Below are 18,948 nucleotides of genomic sequence, written 5' to 3'. Positions count from 1 at the left end.
TCATTTAGGAACCATAGGGGAATTATTTCATGTTCACAATGATGACATCAACACATGTGTACCAAACCAATAAGATTACACGCTTTGGCTTTCGAGTGGGTGGAGGAAGAGATTGAGAGTGTGAACGTGTGAAGGGAAAAGGAGAGGAGAGCATATATGGCTTTCATGTTGCTGTGGCAGTTATATTTCAGTAATTTGATAGGACTGCCTGGGAGCTACTTTACATGCTTATGAATTTGTAGTTTAGTCACAAACTGGATACAAAACATCCTGACACAGAGTGAAAGGCTTGTCTTTACAGGGAGCAGATGGAAAGTGTTACTGTGTCGCCATTAAAGCCCTGTACGTATGCATTATTAATGGGGAACAGTGCTGGGTGTGTCATCGAGTGTTTAAATGTAGCCTTGCATGTTACGGCGCTTATATTTGAACACAGAGTGCTTCAGATTCAAATTCGACGTCAGAGTAGCATTCTTATCAAACCACACAGGATCTTAAGAAGAAGCCAAAAGTGGCTCACACAGCAGGCTCATCCACACTTAATTACATGCAACAGTAACTCACTTCATTTTAATGATATTCTTTCACTCCATCCTAGTCCTTCCTTCAAGAAGGAGAGACTTGTGCAATCTTATGCAGAAGCAGGAAACCGTGAACGCCTGGGGATGCAGCCACAAACTCTTCCGAAGTCAACGAGAGCGTCGAGGCGAAGCTTTGAAGCAAACGATGTAAGCATATCGATCCAGGTACACATGACAGCGCGCATGTGGCAACTAATCCTTCCCCGTGTTATTCTATGGTTCAATTTAATGCCTTCAGAAGAGAAAACATAACCGAACAAAACAGATGTATATTGATTTGCAAAATAAAGAAAAATGAAGCACTCAGAGAATTTTTCAGCAACAAATAAAGATCCACATACAAGATTGTTTATGCTGTGAACGGCAAAGTAAAGTTCAAGAGAAGAAGGAAAAAAACTCATATTTAAAGAAGTTAATTGTTTAATTGTTTTCTGCATTACAGGGAGAGCTGAAAAGACAAAAGGGTGATGACAATTGTTATTCCATAATAATGATGACAATAATTAAGATTTATGAAAACAAAAATATAAAAACTGATATTAATATTATGAACTCAGAACTGTCCATTCGTGATGCCAATAAAACAAACTAAAAACAAAAATACATTTAAAATTCATAAAGATATCCAGTTCAGTTCAGTTAATATTCATTCCATTCAATTCAGCCGACTCCTACTAACATCTGCATGATGCAAATATATATGCATTGTAGTTCTCTAATTTGATAGTAAACTGGCCTACTGCATTGCTTCTTTTTTGAAAAGAATACAGTAATATTCAATAATTAGAATATGCCATTGTCATGATATGTGGTGTGAGGTGGTGAGGAAGGTCCGGTGGACCCAGTTTGAAGTGAAGGAAGTGATGATTTAATGATGAAATTAACAAAATCCAAAGTCCAAAATCCCAAATACCAGGCAGTACAGATGAGCGGAAGGCAAAGGTTCAATTTTGGTAGCAACTGGAGGAAAAAACTTGAGACATGGGCAAACAGCAAGACAGATACGTCAGGACAGACCGAATCGACAAGGGCCCGACAAAGACACAGAAACCTAAAATAAACACGCAGAAAAACTCAAATCACCACAGCCATTGAGGCTGGTTTTTCAAAATAGCAACTTTTATGCAGGTATTGAACATACTTTTCATTTGTTCCACATTTCTGTATTAAAAAATGTCCTTTTTAATGGTCTGAAGTAATATCCTAATTTTAAATGTTTTTATTGTCTGTATGCATAAATAAAGGGAAACAAGGTGTGTAATTAATCTATTTAACTCCTTCATGAAGGGAAACTCACTAAATGAAACGAATAAACTTTTTTCTGATGGAAAACATTCCATAAGCAGAACCATATGGCCTTGTAGAATCAAGGAGAAGAAGGCAAACAGAGAAATGATCACAGATTGATCAGTGTGGACATACATAACCTCTTCATATTGTTTGTTATATCAGTGTTAAATATTAAATATTCATTATTCTTTAAATATTCAAGTACTGCCAAAATGTAGTAGTTTATAAAACCTAAAACATGACAAGAAAAACAAAAATTAACATTATTACATAATAATGATCAATGAATAATAAATAATAAAAATAAACTAAAATATAATAAAAAACAGAATTTTTAAAAGATCAAATTTATATGAAATTATATACATTCCAATTTAATCCTGATTAATTTTACTGAAACCAATTCCTTCCTTTATCGTATTTGCAAGTTCCAATTATAGCTATATAAATTTATGAATTAAACTGCCTTATAAATTGATTTCTCTTTGAAATAAATGTGCCCTCTGAAAATCTACTGGCAAATGAAAAAGAAGATGCATTAAATTAGGAAATAATTTTCTTCCTTGCAGCCTTTTCAACACTATCAGCTCAGAACCAGGCTGCACAACCCTTATTACATAAACCCACCTGGACATCCTGTAACACACACACACAGACACGCAGACACGCATGCGCACGCACACACACACATTCATGTAGTCATAAGGAGCATTACAAGCCCCAACCACTGCACAAACCATGCATTGAGCTTTTCAGTCATTTCTAGGCATTTCTCTGAGAAGCTGTGTGACTGCTCCTTTGTCACCTGACAGGATGTACGACCATAAAAGGACAGTCGGTAGTGAGGCAGTCTTAAAGGGGCAGGTTCTTCATAAAAACAAGCTAAGCCTCTGCTGTAACATTCAGTTATTGCAGGAAAGAATGAAGTGCAAATATATGTGCAAAAAATACCAGCAATATACAAGAGTCTACATGCTACTTTACATTTATTGCATCAAACTTTTGTAATATGGGATTATGCATCATCCCATGATGAAATACTGAAAAAGAAGATGGCAAAGACACTATTAATTAGAAAAAAAGCAGCTGCTCAGCTATACAAACTAAATCCAGCACCACCAATTGATAGAATAATGAGAAAGGGAAATATACCCGCTGTGGGAAGCTAAAATTGATGGTTAATGAGGGAGATTTTATCAGAGCTGCACCACTGAGAAATGGTGGATTTTGTGCAAGCATAAAGGGAAGGAAGAATAAAACAGAAGAGCTATGAAAAGGGACGCAAGTAAAGACCAGCTAAAAACTGACGGGAAGGTGAGGGTATTTGGAAAAATATGATGAAGGTGCTGCAGGTCCATGACAGATGCCATGGAAGAGGAGAGATGAAGCTAAGGTGCCCTGTGTGTGGGCAGAAATGCAATGACTAGAGGGGGCTTTACTGAAGCATGGTGCTGAACAGAAGGGGAAGTAAAAATAGAGAGATGCAGAGAATACAACAAAGTGCTTATGCATCTGTGAGTGCAGCGGAATGCTAAATAAACTGTAATTGCCTATTCACCCCGCCACAGAAGAGTGCATCGCACCTGAAATCAGTGTGCTTGCTGAGTGTGCATCGACGCGAAATGTGCAAAACTGCACGCGCCGGAGAAAGAGAAGAAAGAAAGAAAGAGGAATAAAAAAAAGAAAAAACAGACACGAATTAAAAGAGAAATGAAAAAGACAGCACGAAAAACAGAGAAGTGAGGAGAAAGATAGAGCGGCAGAGCAGTCTGTAGGGATGCAGGCGGGGGAGGAATGTGGTTTCCATGGTAACTGGGGGGATAGGCGGGGAGGCTGAGCTCTGGGTGTCCGTTCCAGCTCCGCACTGCACCGGCCCTCGCCTCTCAGCCGCCTTGCTATCACTCTCCAGCCTCCCCCTCCACATCTTTCTCTCTACGCCCCCCACCACCGCCTCGCCTCTTCTCTCTTCCTCTCGCTCTCTGCGCCTCACCTCCCTCCCCCAACATGACAGTGGGAGGATCAAACATGCACACAACCTGTGCCATCACTGGATTCTTATGCAGCCATTATCATCCATGCACACTGAACCCATGTGCTTACCGCCTGCACCCCTCCCGTTTTTTTGGGCTTTTTTTTTACCCCCTTCAAATCCCCTGATCCTCATGCTTACACCCCCACCTCCACCACCCACTCATTGCACTAGATCTGGGCGCAGCTGAGGAGCAAAGCACCTGTGGCCACTGTGCTGCCATGTGCCACTGGCCGTGTTGTAATGGGGAACGCATGTGAACACAAGGGCCTCTAAAAGCACTGAGGAAAACGGCAGGCTAGTGAGATGCATCACGAAAGACAAGGACCGATCCGATTGCTCATGTGAGGAGCATATTGGCCAGCCTCTGAAGAAACTGCCAAACATCTTGTTTATCTGGCAAAAGTTGGTTCATACGAGGCCAAAAGCAGCCGCTGAAGAACTGAGATCCTTTAGTTAAGCAACTAATCCTGATCTGAAACATTTATTGAATAACAAATTGAGATTCTGAACAAAAGAATCCCTTTCAGGTGAATTCTATTGGTTATTTTAAATATTTAAAATACATGCAGTGTCTTGCAAAAATGTTTGTACCTCTTGAACGTTTTTATTGTAACACATCACTGTAACCTTCAATGTGCTGTAAAAGGATAAAATATAATAACGCTATGTATTTGGTCTCCTGATTTAATAATTTGCTGAGCCACATTCAAACAGATACATTTAGGAAGAAAATACAACTTACGTTGTATTTTGATGGCTTGCAGACTCAAATAGTTCAAGATACTTTCTGTCATGCTTTAACAGAATAATATTAAAAGAAGATGTATGTATTTGTGTTTATTTAACAAGTTTACTGCGAGTATTTCTGTCATTTCTCCACTGACCTTTGGCATCTCGACGAGGGAGCGCGCCACAACACCAGAGACTCGCTCCACTTTGAGGGGACTGCTCCTGCTGGTCACTCGAACCCGAGACACGCCTTCATCCTCCTGGTCCTGCAGCAAGCAGAGATGTTTGGTTTTATAGAGATTTAAAGATCTTTCTGCAATTCTGCATGATATAAATCCCTCCTGTTCCCTTTTCATGTTATTTCTCTTTACGTACATTTTTAAAGTTTAATTCTGATTTAAAGTTTATCAGTAAGGAAAGAAGGTTATGTGTCTATTTCTGATGTGCATAAACATTTGGTTTCAGCTGTAATTATTTCACAATTCAACAGAAAATGCTAAGGAACACATCAGAGAATGAAGACGATATGTGGGTTTAAAAGAAGAAACAGACATTTGCTTTTAACTTGCCTTCACTTTCACAATTTGTCACTAAGAAACTGTGACTAAAAAAAAAGATGAAATTGGTGAAAAATTATTCAAACCTCTTTTTTTTAAGACAGTTTGAAAAACATCTTCCACAATGTTGCTACAAACTTTACTGGAGTTTGATTGCAGTGTGAACATAGAATAAAAGTTTAATTTATTTAAAGTATATAAAGCTGAAAAAGTAATTTGTAAACCACTGTCACGAGTTCATAAAACACTTGACATTATAAACTGTGCTTTTAAATATTTATTAATACCATGACTAGATAACAAATTATGCCGGACAATAACTTGTCCTGGAAGTTATTGTGATAAATAACTTCTATATAATATGCAACATCTAACCTGAATGCACTGAAAAAGACAACACAACATTAGTGCAAATATTTTATTAAATTAAAACACTAATTAGCATGGGTGCACCTCCTGGTAAGTAAAAACAAGAAGACTACTTGCCTGTTATATAATACTGACATTATTTTGGAAACCATCACCTGCTGGTGGAGCTCAGGTGTGAACTGTTTGTTTGATATCGTCTTGTAGGACAAAGTCACATCAGCCAACTCAATACAGCAGCAGACTTACAGCCAAACAAACTCCCAAAACAAATCCAGTGCAGCATACTGGGCTGCATGGTGACCAATGAAGCTTGCATAGTTAAGGAGTATTTCGTACCTGAAATGTATGCCCACCAATGATGCAATTTAGGCCACAGAGTCCAGTCAATGACACCAGAGGGCAGCCTTTAGAGCAAGTCATCACTAGTAGCAAGTTCCAAAAGGAATTACTATTAAAAAAAACTCTGTATAAATCCCTCTATACATTTACATCTCTGAAACAACGTCTACTCTCTTTCTCAAGGCACAAAGACAAGAATTTATAGAGAAACAGCCCTCAGCCGTAAGCATGCAGGCTGCAGTACTTCCAATGAACAAACAGAAAATAAATACTTCTGTAAATTTATAGCATGTTTGCAGTCTTTTCTCAACAATTTCTTCAAATTTAAAACAAACAGAGATGTGCTACGTCAGAGATGCTGAGTGCGTTTAACTTTGACAGCTTTGTTTCCTCATGGCAGAGGTGACAGGCAGGTCAACTGAAAGCAGAAATGCCCCTCCCAGCTCCCTGCTCTGCCAAATAAAAGCAGCTAAGGGTCTGATATCCACAGAGATTAATATAAACGACTGCAGGTGTACTTGAACTGAGCTCACTAAGTTTTTTATTATTATTATTTCTGTGTAAAATAAAATAGTTGAAAGGCTTCTGTAAGAGTCTGCTCTAACAGGTTTTCCATTCTTCATCCTAAGAAGGGCATTCCTCCTCCTCTCTCACCTGCTGCTCTGCACCAAATCATTGAATTTGCAGACTCATTTAGTTTCCCTCCCATTCTCCACTCATGTGACAACAGGGTTTGAATACAGATGAGCACTTCAGCGGATATACATGAAGTAACTTGCTTTTTCACCTTTTAAACTTCCCATCAGGACTACTTAATCCTTCCAACCAGTTTAGGATTGAGTCTTTTCCCCACAGCCAGCTGGTACCAAAGGAGGACAGACCAGGAGCCACACAGCACCGAATTAGAAAGCCAAGAGGGTGGATCACAGGGGTACTGAGAGGAGCTGAATGACGTTCACAATGTGGTCATAATTTAGGGTTTAGATGTTCAAACTGGGAACGGACATACTCTGAATACGTGGAGCTTGAATTAACCAAGAAGAAGCAGTTCATGCTTAACTAATACAATAATTCACAAACAACTGCAAAACACTGAAGAAAAGCTTAATAAGGCTTGTTACAGAAAATAAACAAATTTTATAAATTGGTTTAAGAAGAGACAAAGCCATTCAAAATTTCAAGCTTTAAAAACATCTGACTATCAGCAGTCAAAGATTCACAGATAGCAGCGGCTAAAAATCAAAATAAAGAATCAGAAGACTATGAAATCCAGAGATTTGTGCCCTTAAAATACATCTGAAACTAAATTGGGTCAGTTAACCTACCAGAAGTTTCCAAAGTTATAACATTATCATATCTTTTGCTTAATGAGATGTTAAAGACATTATTAAATTAATCTCTGACCGACTCTTTATCTCATTATTGTGGTGCCAAAAATAAAAATACTTTTGGTTATTCTAATTGACCAAAGACAAGAGAAGTTTAGTTTGATTCAAGTTCAGATAGTAAAACAAAATGGTGTATGTTTTTTTTTTTTATTCAACATTTGTAAACTTCTGGTTTCAACTGTATATTAGAAAGTTATTTTAGCTGGAAAAATATTATACTGGAGCATCTTGTGTGTAAACAATTGTGGGAGTCTATGTAAAAAAATAGCTGTCCAAAGCAAACATGACAATAGTTTAAAAGTTCATAAAGAAGAGTTTACACCAACCCATTCTCCCTTCATAAACCCCCAAAAATGTCCTTGATGTCAGGAAAAGGTTCCTGTGGTTCAAATAGTTATGTGTGCCTTTCGTCACCAACATGAAGTCAAAGCTCCCATGACTCATGGTAAAATGCATAAATCTTAGAAACGCAGGTAATGACATCTTCTTTCAGCTGCCAAGTAAAAGCAATCCATACACAACACAAGTGGTATCTCATTCAATGTAAACATAAAGCACATTTTCTCTGATCTACAATAAAATGTGAAGCAGTAAAATTACCTCCCACACATCCTGGCCGCTGTCTTCCTTTACAACAGTTTGTTCTGCATTCAACTGCAAGGTCACCTCGTAACACTCTTGAATATCTGTGGGGGAAAAAAAGTAAAACAATAAAGATTTTTTTTCTCTCTTTACTTGGGTAAGAACAAACATAATCACTTCTCAGTTATGTTTTGTTTCTGCTGATAAAATTCAGGATGCTCACAGTTTTCATTGGGTAAAATTGGAAGATTGGGATTTAACTGTTTATATGGAAGTTAAGTCTTTACATTTCCAAACATACTCCATATATTCATTTGCTGAACTATGTGACTCAGGCTCAGAGTATCAATCAGTGTCTGAGAGAATGACATAACACTGTTTTATAGCTCTACATAAAAAACAATATTGTAATAGATTATCAAAGATCATGACCCCTGCTGACACCAGAGTATTAGTAAAGATTGTCTCTATTAACATATTGCGTTTGATGTGCCCTCGGACTTATTCTGTATATTTTAACCACTAGAAGGTCAGTAAGAGCCAACACAATCAGTTACGAAAAAAAATCTAGTCAATGTTTTCTGTTTATTATTCTACACACATCACATTTTCTTTCTGATTCCAGACATCCATGATTTATTATTGCTTTTTCCATTACAGAGGAGAGAGCGAGAGCGTAACTTTATGGTTCATTCTCATATGGTGCAGTGTTGCTTAGTGTAGAGGCATGCAGGTAAGCCTCTATAACAGCAAAAACACTCAAAAATTTTATGCTTGTAGCCTGTGAATAACACTACTCAAAGATTTAAAAATCTATTGGTGTAACTCCAATTCTCCTTTTTATTTATCTTTCTAGGAAAGTCCCAAAAGCAGCTACAGGTCAACACAAGGTTAACGTCATATTATCATGATTAGTGAGTAAAAGCAACTAATTCATAAATTTTCAATGATATTTCAGAGCAGAAATTATAACGGATTTATGGGCCAAAATAAAAAATTATTCATATTATCACATTTTCTTTAATTTAGGGTTGGTAATTGTTAAGCAAAACCAATAAAAAAAAAAAACAACTCAGAATACAATTGTGCAGTGGAGTCATGAGCCGAAGTAATTGTGTATCAAGAGACTCCATAAAACGGGGAACATAAATAATAAGCCTGAGTGTGCCAAATAAGTTGAAATGATGTCAAAACAAGTGTAGCCAAACACTGAATGATTCTGTACTTGGATATTAGTACTTTAATATTCAAAAAGTCAAGATAGGACAGTAAATCTACCAGCAACATGATATGGTTAATGGCAACAGCAGCTGAAGGGACTTTGTTCCAAGTTTTTAGGGTTGAAACTTGCCAGTATCAACACCCTGGAGTACCGCAAGACGGAGTCGGAGCAAAATGAATCCAAGACTTTCAATGCTATGAAGCAAATTTGCTACCTAAGAACAAAGGTGAAAGATCTGAAAAATTGTGTTTGAAGAAAAGCAAAACTGCTTCTGACCAGTCTTTGACAGTGAGACAAAGTTGGAAACTGCTGAAGTTTATTTAAAACTGTTACAGTGTTGACAGATTGTCTTCTGGAGAGCGCACACCAGACTCTAGAACCATCAAACCAAACAAGAAAAGGGCAGTTCTCCTTTTGTTGTTTTTAAGATCATCACTTTGTCTGGGGCTCAACAAGACAGTGGGGCATCACATATGAGCGAAGCAAGTTCTTTCAGCTGAAACTATATAGAAAAGCTCTTTTTGCTTATATTTGAATGTTTGAATATAGGTATGCCACTTTGATGCTTTCCAGTTCTGAATAGTGTGTGTATATCGAAATCAAGGGTGTGTGATTTAGTATTCAACTGTGCAGGGACGGGGTACATTGCTTTTGATGGTGGTATATATTTATGGATGAAATGATTGTAGGATAATAAAATTAGTTATTTAAGTGACCTCTAGAGGCTTTGCATCCATTTCACTTTAATTTTCAAGCAGTAAGAATGCAGAGCTGAGTGGTACACTTGGATCTTGTACTGTGAGATTAGGTGAGGTTTTTATGGGGTTGAATTGCAGTTGTACCGACTCAATAGCACTGGTGCTCATGTGCAACATTAATGGTATGTGGACAGTAGCAGTTTGGCTTACATGCTGATCAAATGCTAAATGTATCCCACAGTGTCAAATGTGTAGGTAGGAAATGCAGGGATGTTTTTAATCCTAATTCATCACGTCTTCCTAAGCCTAAGTAATAAAAGCCAGATACACAAACCTGTAACAGATGAAAATAACTAACACACCTAATTAGCTACTAATTAAAATTTGCCAAAAATCTACAGAATATCTCCTTTTTCACAAAAAAAATTCAAAAAGGAAATGTTGATTAGGCCATAACTTTAGTTGAAAATCTGCATTATGTTTTTTTCATGCATTTTTAGAGTGTTTCTTTACCGTGCCACACTTTCTTCTTTCAGGTTCCTTCTGAGTGGAAAGCATTTGATGAGAATATACTGTGACATTTTTGCTGATGCCAAACTCAGGACTAGCAACTGCAACGTTGACATAAGGAAATGACAGGAGAGTTCATCAGCTTTCACAAAACCAGGTTCACTAAAAGGTCAAGTTGGGTTTCAAAATTTCTTTGAAAAGAAGATCTTGTAATTTTCCAAAATCAAAAATATGGGGTTTTTTTCTATTACAAAAACGATAAAATTCTGGCTTCTGTGTGTGCTTGAGACAGAGACATGAGCCAGAATGTCCCAACAAGACAATGTGGGAACAAAAGTGTAAGAATGGAGCATTTGACTCATCTCTGTGTCTGAATGTGGAGGAGTGAAGCCATGTGTGGGAAGAGCAATTTGTTGACCAGCTGACTAAAGAGCAGCCTCACTTAGACAAACTCTCATGTACACGCAAACACACACATATCTAAGCTGAATAGTTCAGATTTTGTTCCATGCTAATGTTTTGTTATGTCCCTTGGCATTTATTTAACCTGCAACCAAGACTTTCAATAAATGTGGAAACAAAATTTGGATATTTAAAGTGAGGAACTGAATGTGAAAAAACACCACGGCCTTTTTCTCAACATCAACAAAAACGTTTTGGGCCAGCTGGCAAAAACTAGTTATAGAAGCATATATGTTTAACTGATCAGACAGTAAAGACAACATTGTCTGAAGCAGCCTGACTTCAACATCTTTTGTTAAATATAAACTTTGGCAATACCCAAGAAACAAAAAGCTTAATTTAATATGTATTTTTCCAGGCTAAATAAAGACGTACATCCAGTGTTAGGAGTTCTGTCATGCCTTTGCAGCTTTGTTATCCAGTACAAACCATCCATCCATTTTCTGTACACCTTTGTCCCTAGTGGGGTCGGGAGTGGTGCTGGTGCCGATCTCCAGCGAACGTTTCGGGTGAGAGGCAGGATACACCCTGGACAGGTCGCCAGTCTGTCACTTCACTACAAACCATAACTTTCTCATATTGTTCATCTGCTGTAAATAGTTTTTTTGGACTGACACTTTTTGACTGTCCTCTACTCCCCCACACTCCTCATTCTTTAAAACACAACTAGTACAATGTGCTGTCCTTGTCAGAAACAAAACTTAACCAGAAAACTGGTGCAAAAGCAGCCAAGAAGCAAACATTTTTAGGAGACTTCGGAAAGCCAAGAGAATATTTACTAAAGATTACCAGAAAGTTTGGCTGATTAGAAGCAAACCTGAAACACATTAGAGGTGGTTTAAAGGTTTTACACAATTAAATACTTTCAAAGACGGTAATAATCATCTCCAGTCAACAAGGAAGTTCTGCAACAGATGGTGCAGCCTCCACAAAGCCCTGATCAGCATTAAATCGGTCTGGAACACCAAAGCGCTTGACACAGACTAAATATGTAAAAGTGGAGGCAATTTCTCCAGGATACCTGCCAAGCACCTTAAAATGTGACCGAATATGTCTCTGCAAATTACTTGCTGTTGTAAACAATGCCTTATATATTTTTCTTTTTCAGTGCACTTTTTAAAATGCAATCAAGAAAAACATGTCACCTTTCATCTTAAAAAAACGTTCTCCTTACTTTTAGTGTATCACCAATACATTTAGTCATATGACCTGTTCTTTTAATAACATAAGTGCTATTTCTACTTTAAGTGAAAAAACGCTGCATCTGAGAAGTCTTGCAGGATTTGCTCTCTGATTGCATCTTGGGCACCTCAGTTTTCAGTTAACACTTCTAATTACTTTTTCTGTTCCTGTAAAAGGCAACAAGCTCTTCGGAAGGTGCTCGATCACCTCTCCTTCAGATGTCAGTGTTCTCATTCTCAGTCACATAAAGTACAGACAGCTTTTCTGTTTGCACATTTTGTGGCCTTCTAAAACAGTCTCAGAAATGCTCCACGTCTGGAGACCACATAAATTCCTGGCCAGGAGACAAAAAACACAATTCAAGGCAGAAGCCACTCTGACAGAACTTATTCTAGATCTATATTTAGATGGGAAAAAGTTTGCATTATATTGGTTGGAGTCTTATAGACACAACTGCACCTTTGACTAACATCTCAATACAGGATCAGGGAGCCACAGACCTCTTCTTTTTGTCATATGTACCTTTTGACTTAGATTGATTCATCTCTCCACTTCCTGCCAGGGTGAATCACACACAGACAAAAATGTGCCCCTGGATCTTTACATGATGACGAGCAACCCACACGACACTGATGGAAAACTAGGTCACAATTTCAAAGCAGGGCAAACAATTCACCCCCTTCTCACGGCCTCAATAAAACATTCCTCAGGCATTTAGGGTCCTCTGTAATGTAACGTGTGTCAGTTTCAACTCTCTCCACCCTGGTGCTCTGCACCATGTGCTTGTGTGTTGGAACAAAAGGACGGATGCGCAGTTAAGGCAAGCTTTGTTTGTGACAGTGCAACCGTGCAGACATCCAATCAAGTGGCCAATACGCGACCCTTTCACGTAGGATGCAACACCTCTATACACCCACAATAGAGCTACGAGATATACCTTACCATAGTGTTGACACATCAATCCGAAACTAGAATTAATTATTTTCCTCCTCAGCTTAGACACTTTGCTTTTAAGCCACCGGCACAGTGACAAACGCAAAAATGCTGTAACTGAAACCAGTTCGCATGGCCCTGAGCATGTGAAGGTAAACACACCAGGACCAGATAAAAGAATGACTAATGTTTATATTGCGCCGTGTTCTGATTATAGAGCTGTGAAACGACTGCACCTGCAAGCCGCCCTTTCTCCATGAGAACCACATGTTGAACGAGGGAAAAAGCCTCTCCAGCCCTGCACCTGAAACAAAACGACCACAGGCCTCTCTTTACTCTTCTGTTCCCTCCCTTGTAGGCTGCTTGGTTGAGCTGGAGAGCTGTGGAGGAGGTTTGGCATGGCAGCCAAGAGCCATTTATTTTCCTGTCTGCCTCAGGCTCGGCCTTGATTGAAGATTCTTTGTGAGGAATGTTTGGAATCCTGATTTGGAAAAGCTAATCCTCTCTGAGTCTACCTCATTTCTATAAATACGCCACTGTGTGTCAATGATCTCGACCAAAATTACATAAATTTTCAGGCTTATGAAATTCACATTAACATTTCATTGGTGAAACTGAGGCCTGTGGAAAGTATTATTACGAGACTGGACAGGGCTGCACAGTGGGCCAGATGCTAGCGCTGCGGTCCGATGTTGACCGGCACCTTTCTACTTTCTCCCTGACCAAGCTTCCCATGTTCAACATGTTAAAGTGGCTCTCCGAACTCACCCCCACTACTAGGTTTGGTGACAAAACAAATTGATCCTTAACCCATACACAATTAATAGACGATGGTGGTACCTTGGCTATTTTGACTATTTCAACACATTTTTTCTATGATGTCACACAAGAAAGTAGTGTTTTTGGGGTGCTGACTTGAAATACATCTGCAGATATGCCATTAAAGGGGTCCTGTCATGCAAAGTTCACATTTTCAATGTTTCTGTATTTTCATTTGGGTCTCAATTACTTCTAAACACAGCCCAAGCTCTTATAAACCCACCCAGTCCTTTGACTGACCCAGGCGGGTCAGTCAAGAAACCGGGGGTTTGTGTCTTTTAGTATTATGTATTTAATCAGGATCAAAGGGATATGAATGTTTTTTAAAAACTCGGTTTTCAAAGTATGCTAGCTTAAAAAATGATGTTTTCCGGGACCAAATGTATCAGATTAGAGTTGTTGTAAAATGGAAAATGTCAAAGTGGTTGAAGACATTTGAAGACTAAGGAAATAAATATTTTTCTTCTAATACACTGAGGCAACTAGCAATCAGAGCATCACATGTAACATCTCTGATTTACCAGCATCCCCACCAGGTACAAACAACACTTGATTATTCTGGTTTCTATTACTCATCTCCTACTGTGGCTCTTTGCCTTCTTCTGTGATGAGGAAGATCACCTCCCACAGACAAAATACCCAAAGCTCTCAAGATAATTCTCAAATATACACAGCGATGAGGACAATCCATGCAATTTATTAAAGGCGATACAACAGCTCTCTGCTCCTTGGTCTGCGTTAGCGTTATACTTGAGCTGCACAATCAAGCGTCGAGACAAATCCAGACATATGCTCTTAAAACCACAGGAAACAGCAACTTAGCCTCTACTACTACAACCTCCTGACGTCAAACAAGAAGGGAAAAAGTCTAATAATACAAGCCCTTATGCCTGGAGTTTGCATCAATCTCACACAGAAAACAATACTTTAAATCCCCCTCCGTATGCCATCACCAGAAACAACAGTGTGCTGTGTTTCTTTTAACTGCTGCCTGAGTCATGACTCCCCTCCCCCTCAGATCCCCAGCAAAGAAGCAGCAGTGGGTCAGCAGAAGCAATAGCAGAGCCGAGGGCGAGGATCATTATAACATGGCTGTGGTAATTAGAGGGACCACTGAACCATTGGTTAAAAAGAAGCAACGTGCTTTATCTGCTGTAAAAAAAAAAAAAGAAAGAAAGAAAAAGGAAAGCTAGGTTCACCCTGAACCCTCAAGCTCTTTTCTTTCCAAAACACCAAACTAGTGATGAAGATGTAGGTGGTTACAGCAGCTCTTTATATGAGAAAACTTTAGGATTAACATTACCAACAATGACAACAGCAATTATAAAAACTTAATGGAAGACTCAAGTGAGATCACTTTCACAAAGCATAGGGTACAAAAGAGAATATATGGTCAATTCGGTGTGAGAAATGTACCAGAATGTACTGGATTAATACTAATTAGTGTATATATAAACTGTTTTTGGCTTTAGTAGGGTTTCGTTAAAATCCGAGAATGCTACAAAGGGGGGTTGGCATAGAACAAACCTTTGTGGGGGACACTGAAAGCCCTCTTTCATAAAGTTTAATTGGGAGATGTGTGGACTCAGTTAACGTCCCATAAAAATGAATAAAATGTGACCCTGTCTGTACGCTTCTTTTCGGTTTGCAGAGAGCTGCACAAATTAAAATAAGTTGTCCACATTTAAAAAGTCCATATTGAGAAACAGATGTAATTTCAGCTAAAGGGTAAAGTTCGGAAAGACTTGAATAGTGTCAAAGTAAACTGCTTTGTGTTGTTTTCCTTACCGAGAAGAGCTTGGAAAAGCTGGCTGCCCAAGATGGCAGACACTTTGCCCACACTGGTCTTCAAGGCCTGCTCCTCTGGGCTGGTCAGGTTGGCCTGGTATTGTCTGAGGAGCCCCACCGCCCTCTCTGTGTCTGCGTCACAAAACATGTGCATTTCTTAACAACACTTTTACATTGAAGTGTTCACAATTTATCACAATACAAACATTGTATTTTACTGAGATTTTATGACAGATGAACAGGAAGGAGGGTATATTTGAAAAAGGAAAAACAATTATGCATGTGTGGTTCACCACTCTGACTACTTACATTGTAGTACTCCTTTTTTCTTTTGCAATTATTGGTTGGTCTCTACCAGCTTTACATATCTTCGCTGAATATCTCCGCCACACTGGTTTGTATATATATATATATATATTGTACATACAAGATAAGTTTCTGAAAGGTTTTTATACAGATGAATTAACATGATCTGCCCCTGAGTGTTGTTTTAAACATGCCCCCATAAAGGGGGCAAGACACACTTTTCCATAAACTCTAGGTGTGTGTCTCTGTCTGGTGCATTTTTGGTTAAAATGTTTGTTCTTCATTCATTAAGCAATACCTCATAATATTACCCAACTAGGAGCAGTTGGGTAATATTATTCCTCCAAGTACTTTTTCCCCCCAAAACGTCACTCAAATAAATATACCTGAGTAAATTTAACTAGTTTCTACACACAAATTATAACTTGTTCGTTTTCTAAAGGTCATGTAACATGCAGTTCAAAGAGTTGAATTGAAGGTAAAAATGGTTCTATGGATTATAAAGGTTGCAGACTCCTCACCTACTATATATATTATAAAATGTGTGGTTGTACTATAAAAAAAGTGAAAACACTAAAGCTGTATTCTACAGTCACTAGTGTGTTACATTGTTTATTGTACTATAATGCCATAAACTTGCATTTCAGCTGAGGGAAAGAAACCCCGAAAGGGGAACATTTATATTTTTGTCACTGACAGAAATAAGTTGCATATATTTCACGTAGGCAGCTCTGTGTGTTGTTGAACCCGGTGGGTGGTGAGGGCAGAGAGATGATGCACATCACGAAGGTAAATCTGCTTGCAATACCTGAGCCTGAACACTGATCGATGATTGAGACAAAAAAAAAAAAAAAAAAACTCCGTTAGAAATCATTCGCAGCCCGGAAGTGGAAGTCCCCGTGATTTTTTTCCTCTTTTTAACCCCTAAGGGCCAGAAAAAGTAATTCGGGTTGCTCCAGAGATTTCAGCTAGATTAGAGAGCTTTCAGATTAGAGGCAAAAACGATCGCTTGGGTTCAGCAATGCGGAGGCATCAACCTGAAAATGTAACTAAAACTTACAGGAAACACTAATTAGAGAGATGGAGAAGTACTTACCATATTTATGCACCATGGAGGGCGCGACTTGAAACGTCATTTATACAAAAGATGCTTTGGTTTTAAGATAAAATAACAAAATAGATACCTTTTTTCTTATAAAAGTTACATCTCCAGTTTAAAATCCACTCGCGGCTCCCAGTTTGCCAAACTGACTTTACCAGTATGATCCACTGACTGAAGCAGGGATGTGACTGGGTGAGTCTGTTTACTTCATGTTAACTTTCCCAGAAGTTTTGGGCAAATCGGCCCCCGGTCCATGTCACGTTCCTCCTCCCTTTGGACACATGCCTCGTTACGATGCCGAAGCTCGCCTCTGATTTGTACAACGCTATTTCACTCTGTTGTGTTTTATTTGAAAGTATAGTTGTCTATAAAGAGCTCTAGTTAAAAATCTGAATCACTCATAGTTCTCTAACCTGGACAATATAAATATACACAAGTAAATGTCCTTCATAATACAGTTACTGTGAATGTCAGCAGTAAAACGTCACTCAAATAAATGCATCTGGGTAAATTTAACTAGTTTCTACACACATTTGAGTAAATTTGTCTAAAATTATAACTTGTTCGTTTTCTAAAGATCATGTAACATGCAGTTCAAAGGTATATATATAGTAGACGAAATTGCACTTTTCAAATTATTATCTTAAAGTAACCTTGACCAATCAGTTATTTTTAGTTTTTTGAAATGGGTTTCAGATGCAACCAATAGAGACAAAGACACATTAATCAAAACACATCTTAGTGACCAAGACTTAAAATATTCAGTGGACTGACAAGCCAAAGTGGAACTATTTGAAGGCCTGTGTCCTGTTACATCCTCAATAAAACTAGCACAGCATTAAAAAAAGCACCAAACACACAGTCAAACGTGGTGATACTATAATGTGTTGGAGTGCTTTGTCGTTTCCAGGTGGTGTAATTGGTAAAACTACGGGTTCTGTTTTCTAACAGAACAGAATTAGTTCAGGTACTCAAGCAGACTTGGTGCAGCAGAACAAATATCTCAAGAACACCAGCAAATCCAACTCTGAATTGCTAAATAAGAAAGTGTTAGAGTGGAATAGTTAAAAGTTGGACTTAAATCTGACTAAATTAAAACAAGTACAGCAAGATAAATAACCTTACATATGCTTAGAGGCAGCTTCCATCATCCCTTGGTGGAAGGTCTATTTTATTTCACCCTGTCAAAGCAAATCAAATTTATTCTACACCTAGTAGTACATGTCCACACTGAAAACACATTCAAAGTATTATTTTATTTTATTTTATTGAAATTTCACCAAATCGAATGTTTTATGAGTGTAGAGGTGGTAAGGGTGTCAAACATGTATGGATGGCCATTTTAAAATAGAATAAAGTTTTTACAAAGGGATGTCTTAATAAAATATAGTCCAGGTCTAACAAGTCAAGTATTTAGTTTTTAGTCTTTCTCATTTTCCTTTAAATTTGTGAAATAGCCCTTTACTGTAAAGCCGAATCAGAAGCTAACTTCAGCGTCGCTGCCATCGTGGAAAAGATCCGCTGACTCAGCCGTACGTAAGAGTTTAAAAAATATATTTAACTCTCTGATTTAAATTTTATACAATATTTTATCCATCACCATCCGCGGTAATTAGCTTTAGGAGAGCTGAGCGGGTTTTATTTTTATCAACATGAAGTCGTCTCGTTAACATCTTCTTGAAGTGCGCGCCATCTTGTGGCGATATAACGCAGTGCTGAAATAAATCACAGTTTAAAGGAGAACTCCACCGACTTTACGAACCTGGCTGGTTAGCTCCAGGAATGAAAACGTTAACTGATAAAATGGCTCAAGTGATTCAACCGTAGGTGGGATCGTAGACTACAGGTTTAAGGTCTCTGATTAAATATGTCAGTAGTTTAAATAAGTTTGCTTACCAGTGCTGTTTAACCGGCTCCTCATCCCTCTTGGAGGCTAGCGGATGGAGACTACAGTAGCCGCTACCATGGCAGCTACTAGCATAACACACCCAAATCTCCACACAACGGTTGGTAGCAGCGCTGCATTCTGGGTAATGTAGGCACGCGGGCTAACATCTCG

General features: G+C 38.4%; 1 protein-coding gene across 10 annotated transcripts in view; it reads right to left on the bottom strand.

The window, feature by feature from the left end:
• dlg3 (discs, large homolog 3 (Drosophila)) overlaps positions 1-18,867 on the bottom strand; it is a 109,669-nt gene extending 90,802 nt beyond the window's left edge. For 4 of the 10 annotated variants that reach the window (XM_044127323.1, XM_044127324.1, XM_044127325.1 and 1 more), the window contains exons 1-4: positions 16,884-17,092; positions 15,482-15,613; positions 7,886-7,971; positions 4,788-4,898 (exon numbers count right to left, since the gene is read on the bottom strand). In XM_044127323.1, coding sequence (XP_043983258.1) covers positions 4,788-4,898; positions 7,886-7,971; positions 15,482-15,613; positions 16,884-16,923 — 369 coding nt within the window. In that variant the 5' untranslated portion in view covers positions 16,924-17,092. Of the gene's footprint in view, positions 1-4,787; positions 4,899-7,885; positions 7,972-15,481; positions 15,614-16,883; positions 17,095-18,785 lie in introns of those variants that run through there. The other 6 variants (XM_044127329.1, XM_044127328.1, XM_044127326.1 and 3 more) reach the window with 5 other exon arrangements.
• Positions 18,868-18,948: the final 81 nt, after the last annotated feature.

The sequence above is a fragment of the Gambusia affinis genome, linkage group LG09, assembly GCF_019740435.1.
Source record: "Gambusia affinis linkage group LG09, SWU_Gaff_1.0, whole genome shotgun sequence".
NCBI classification, from domain to species: domain Eukaryota; kingdom Metazoa; phylum Chordata; class Actinopteri; order Cyprinodontiformes; family Poeciliidae; genus Gambusia; species Gambusia affinis.
Note: the sequence above shows the minus strand (reverse complement) of the source record. Positions and strands in the feature narration are given on the sequence as shown.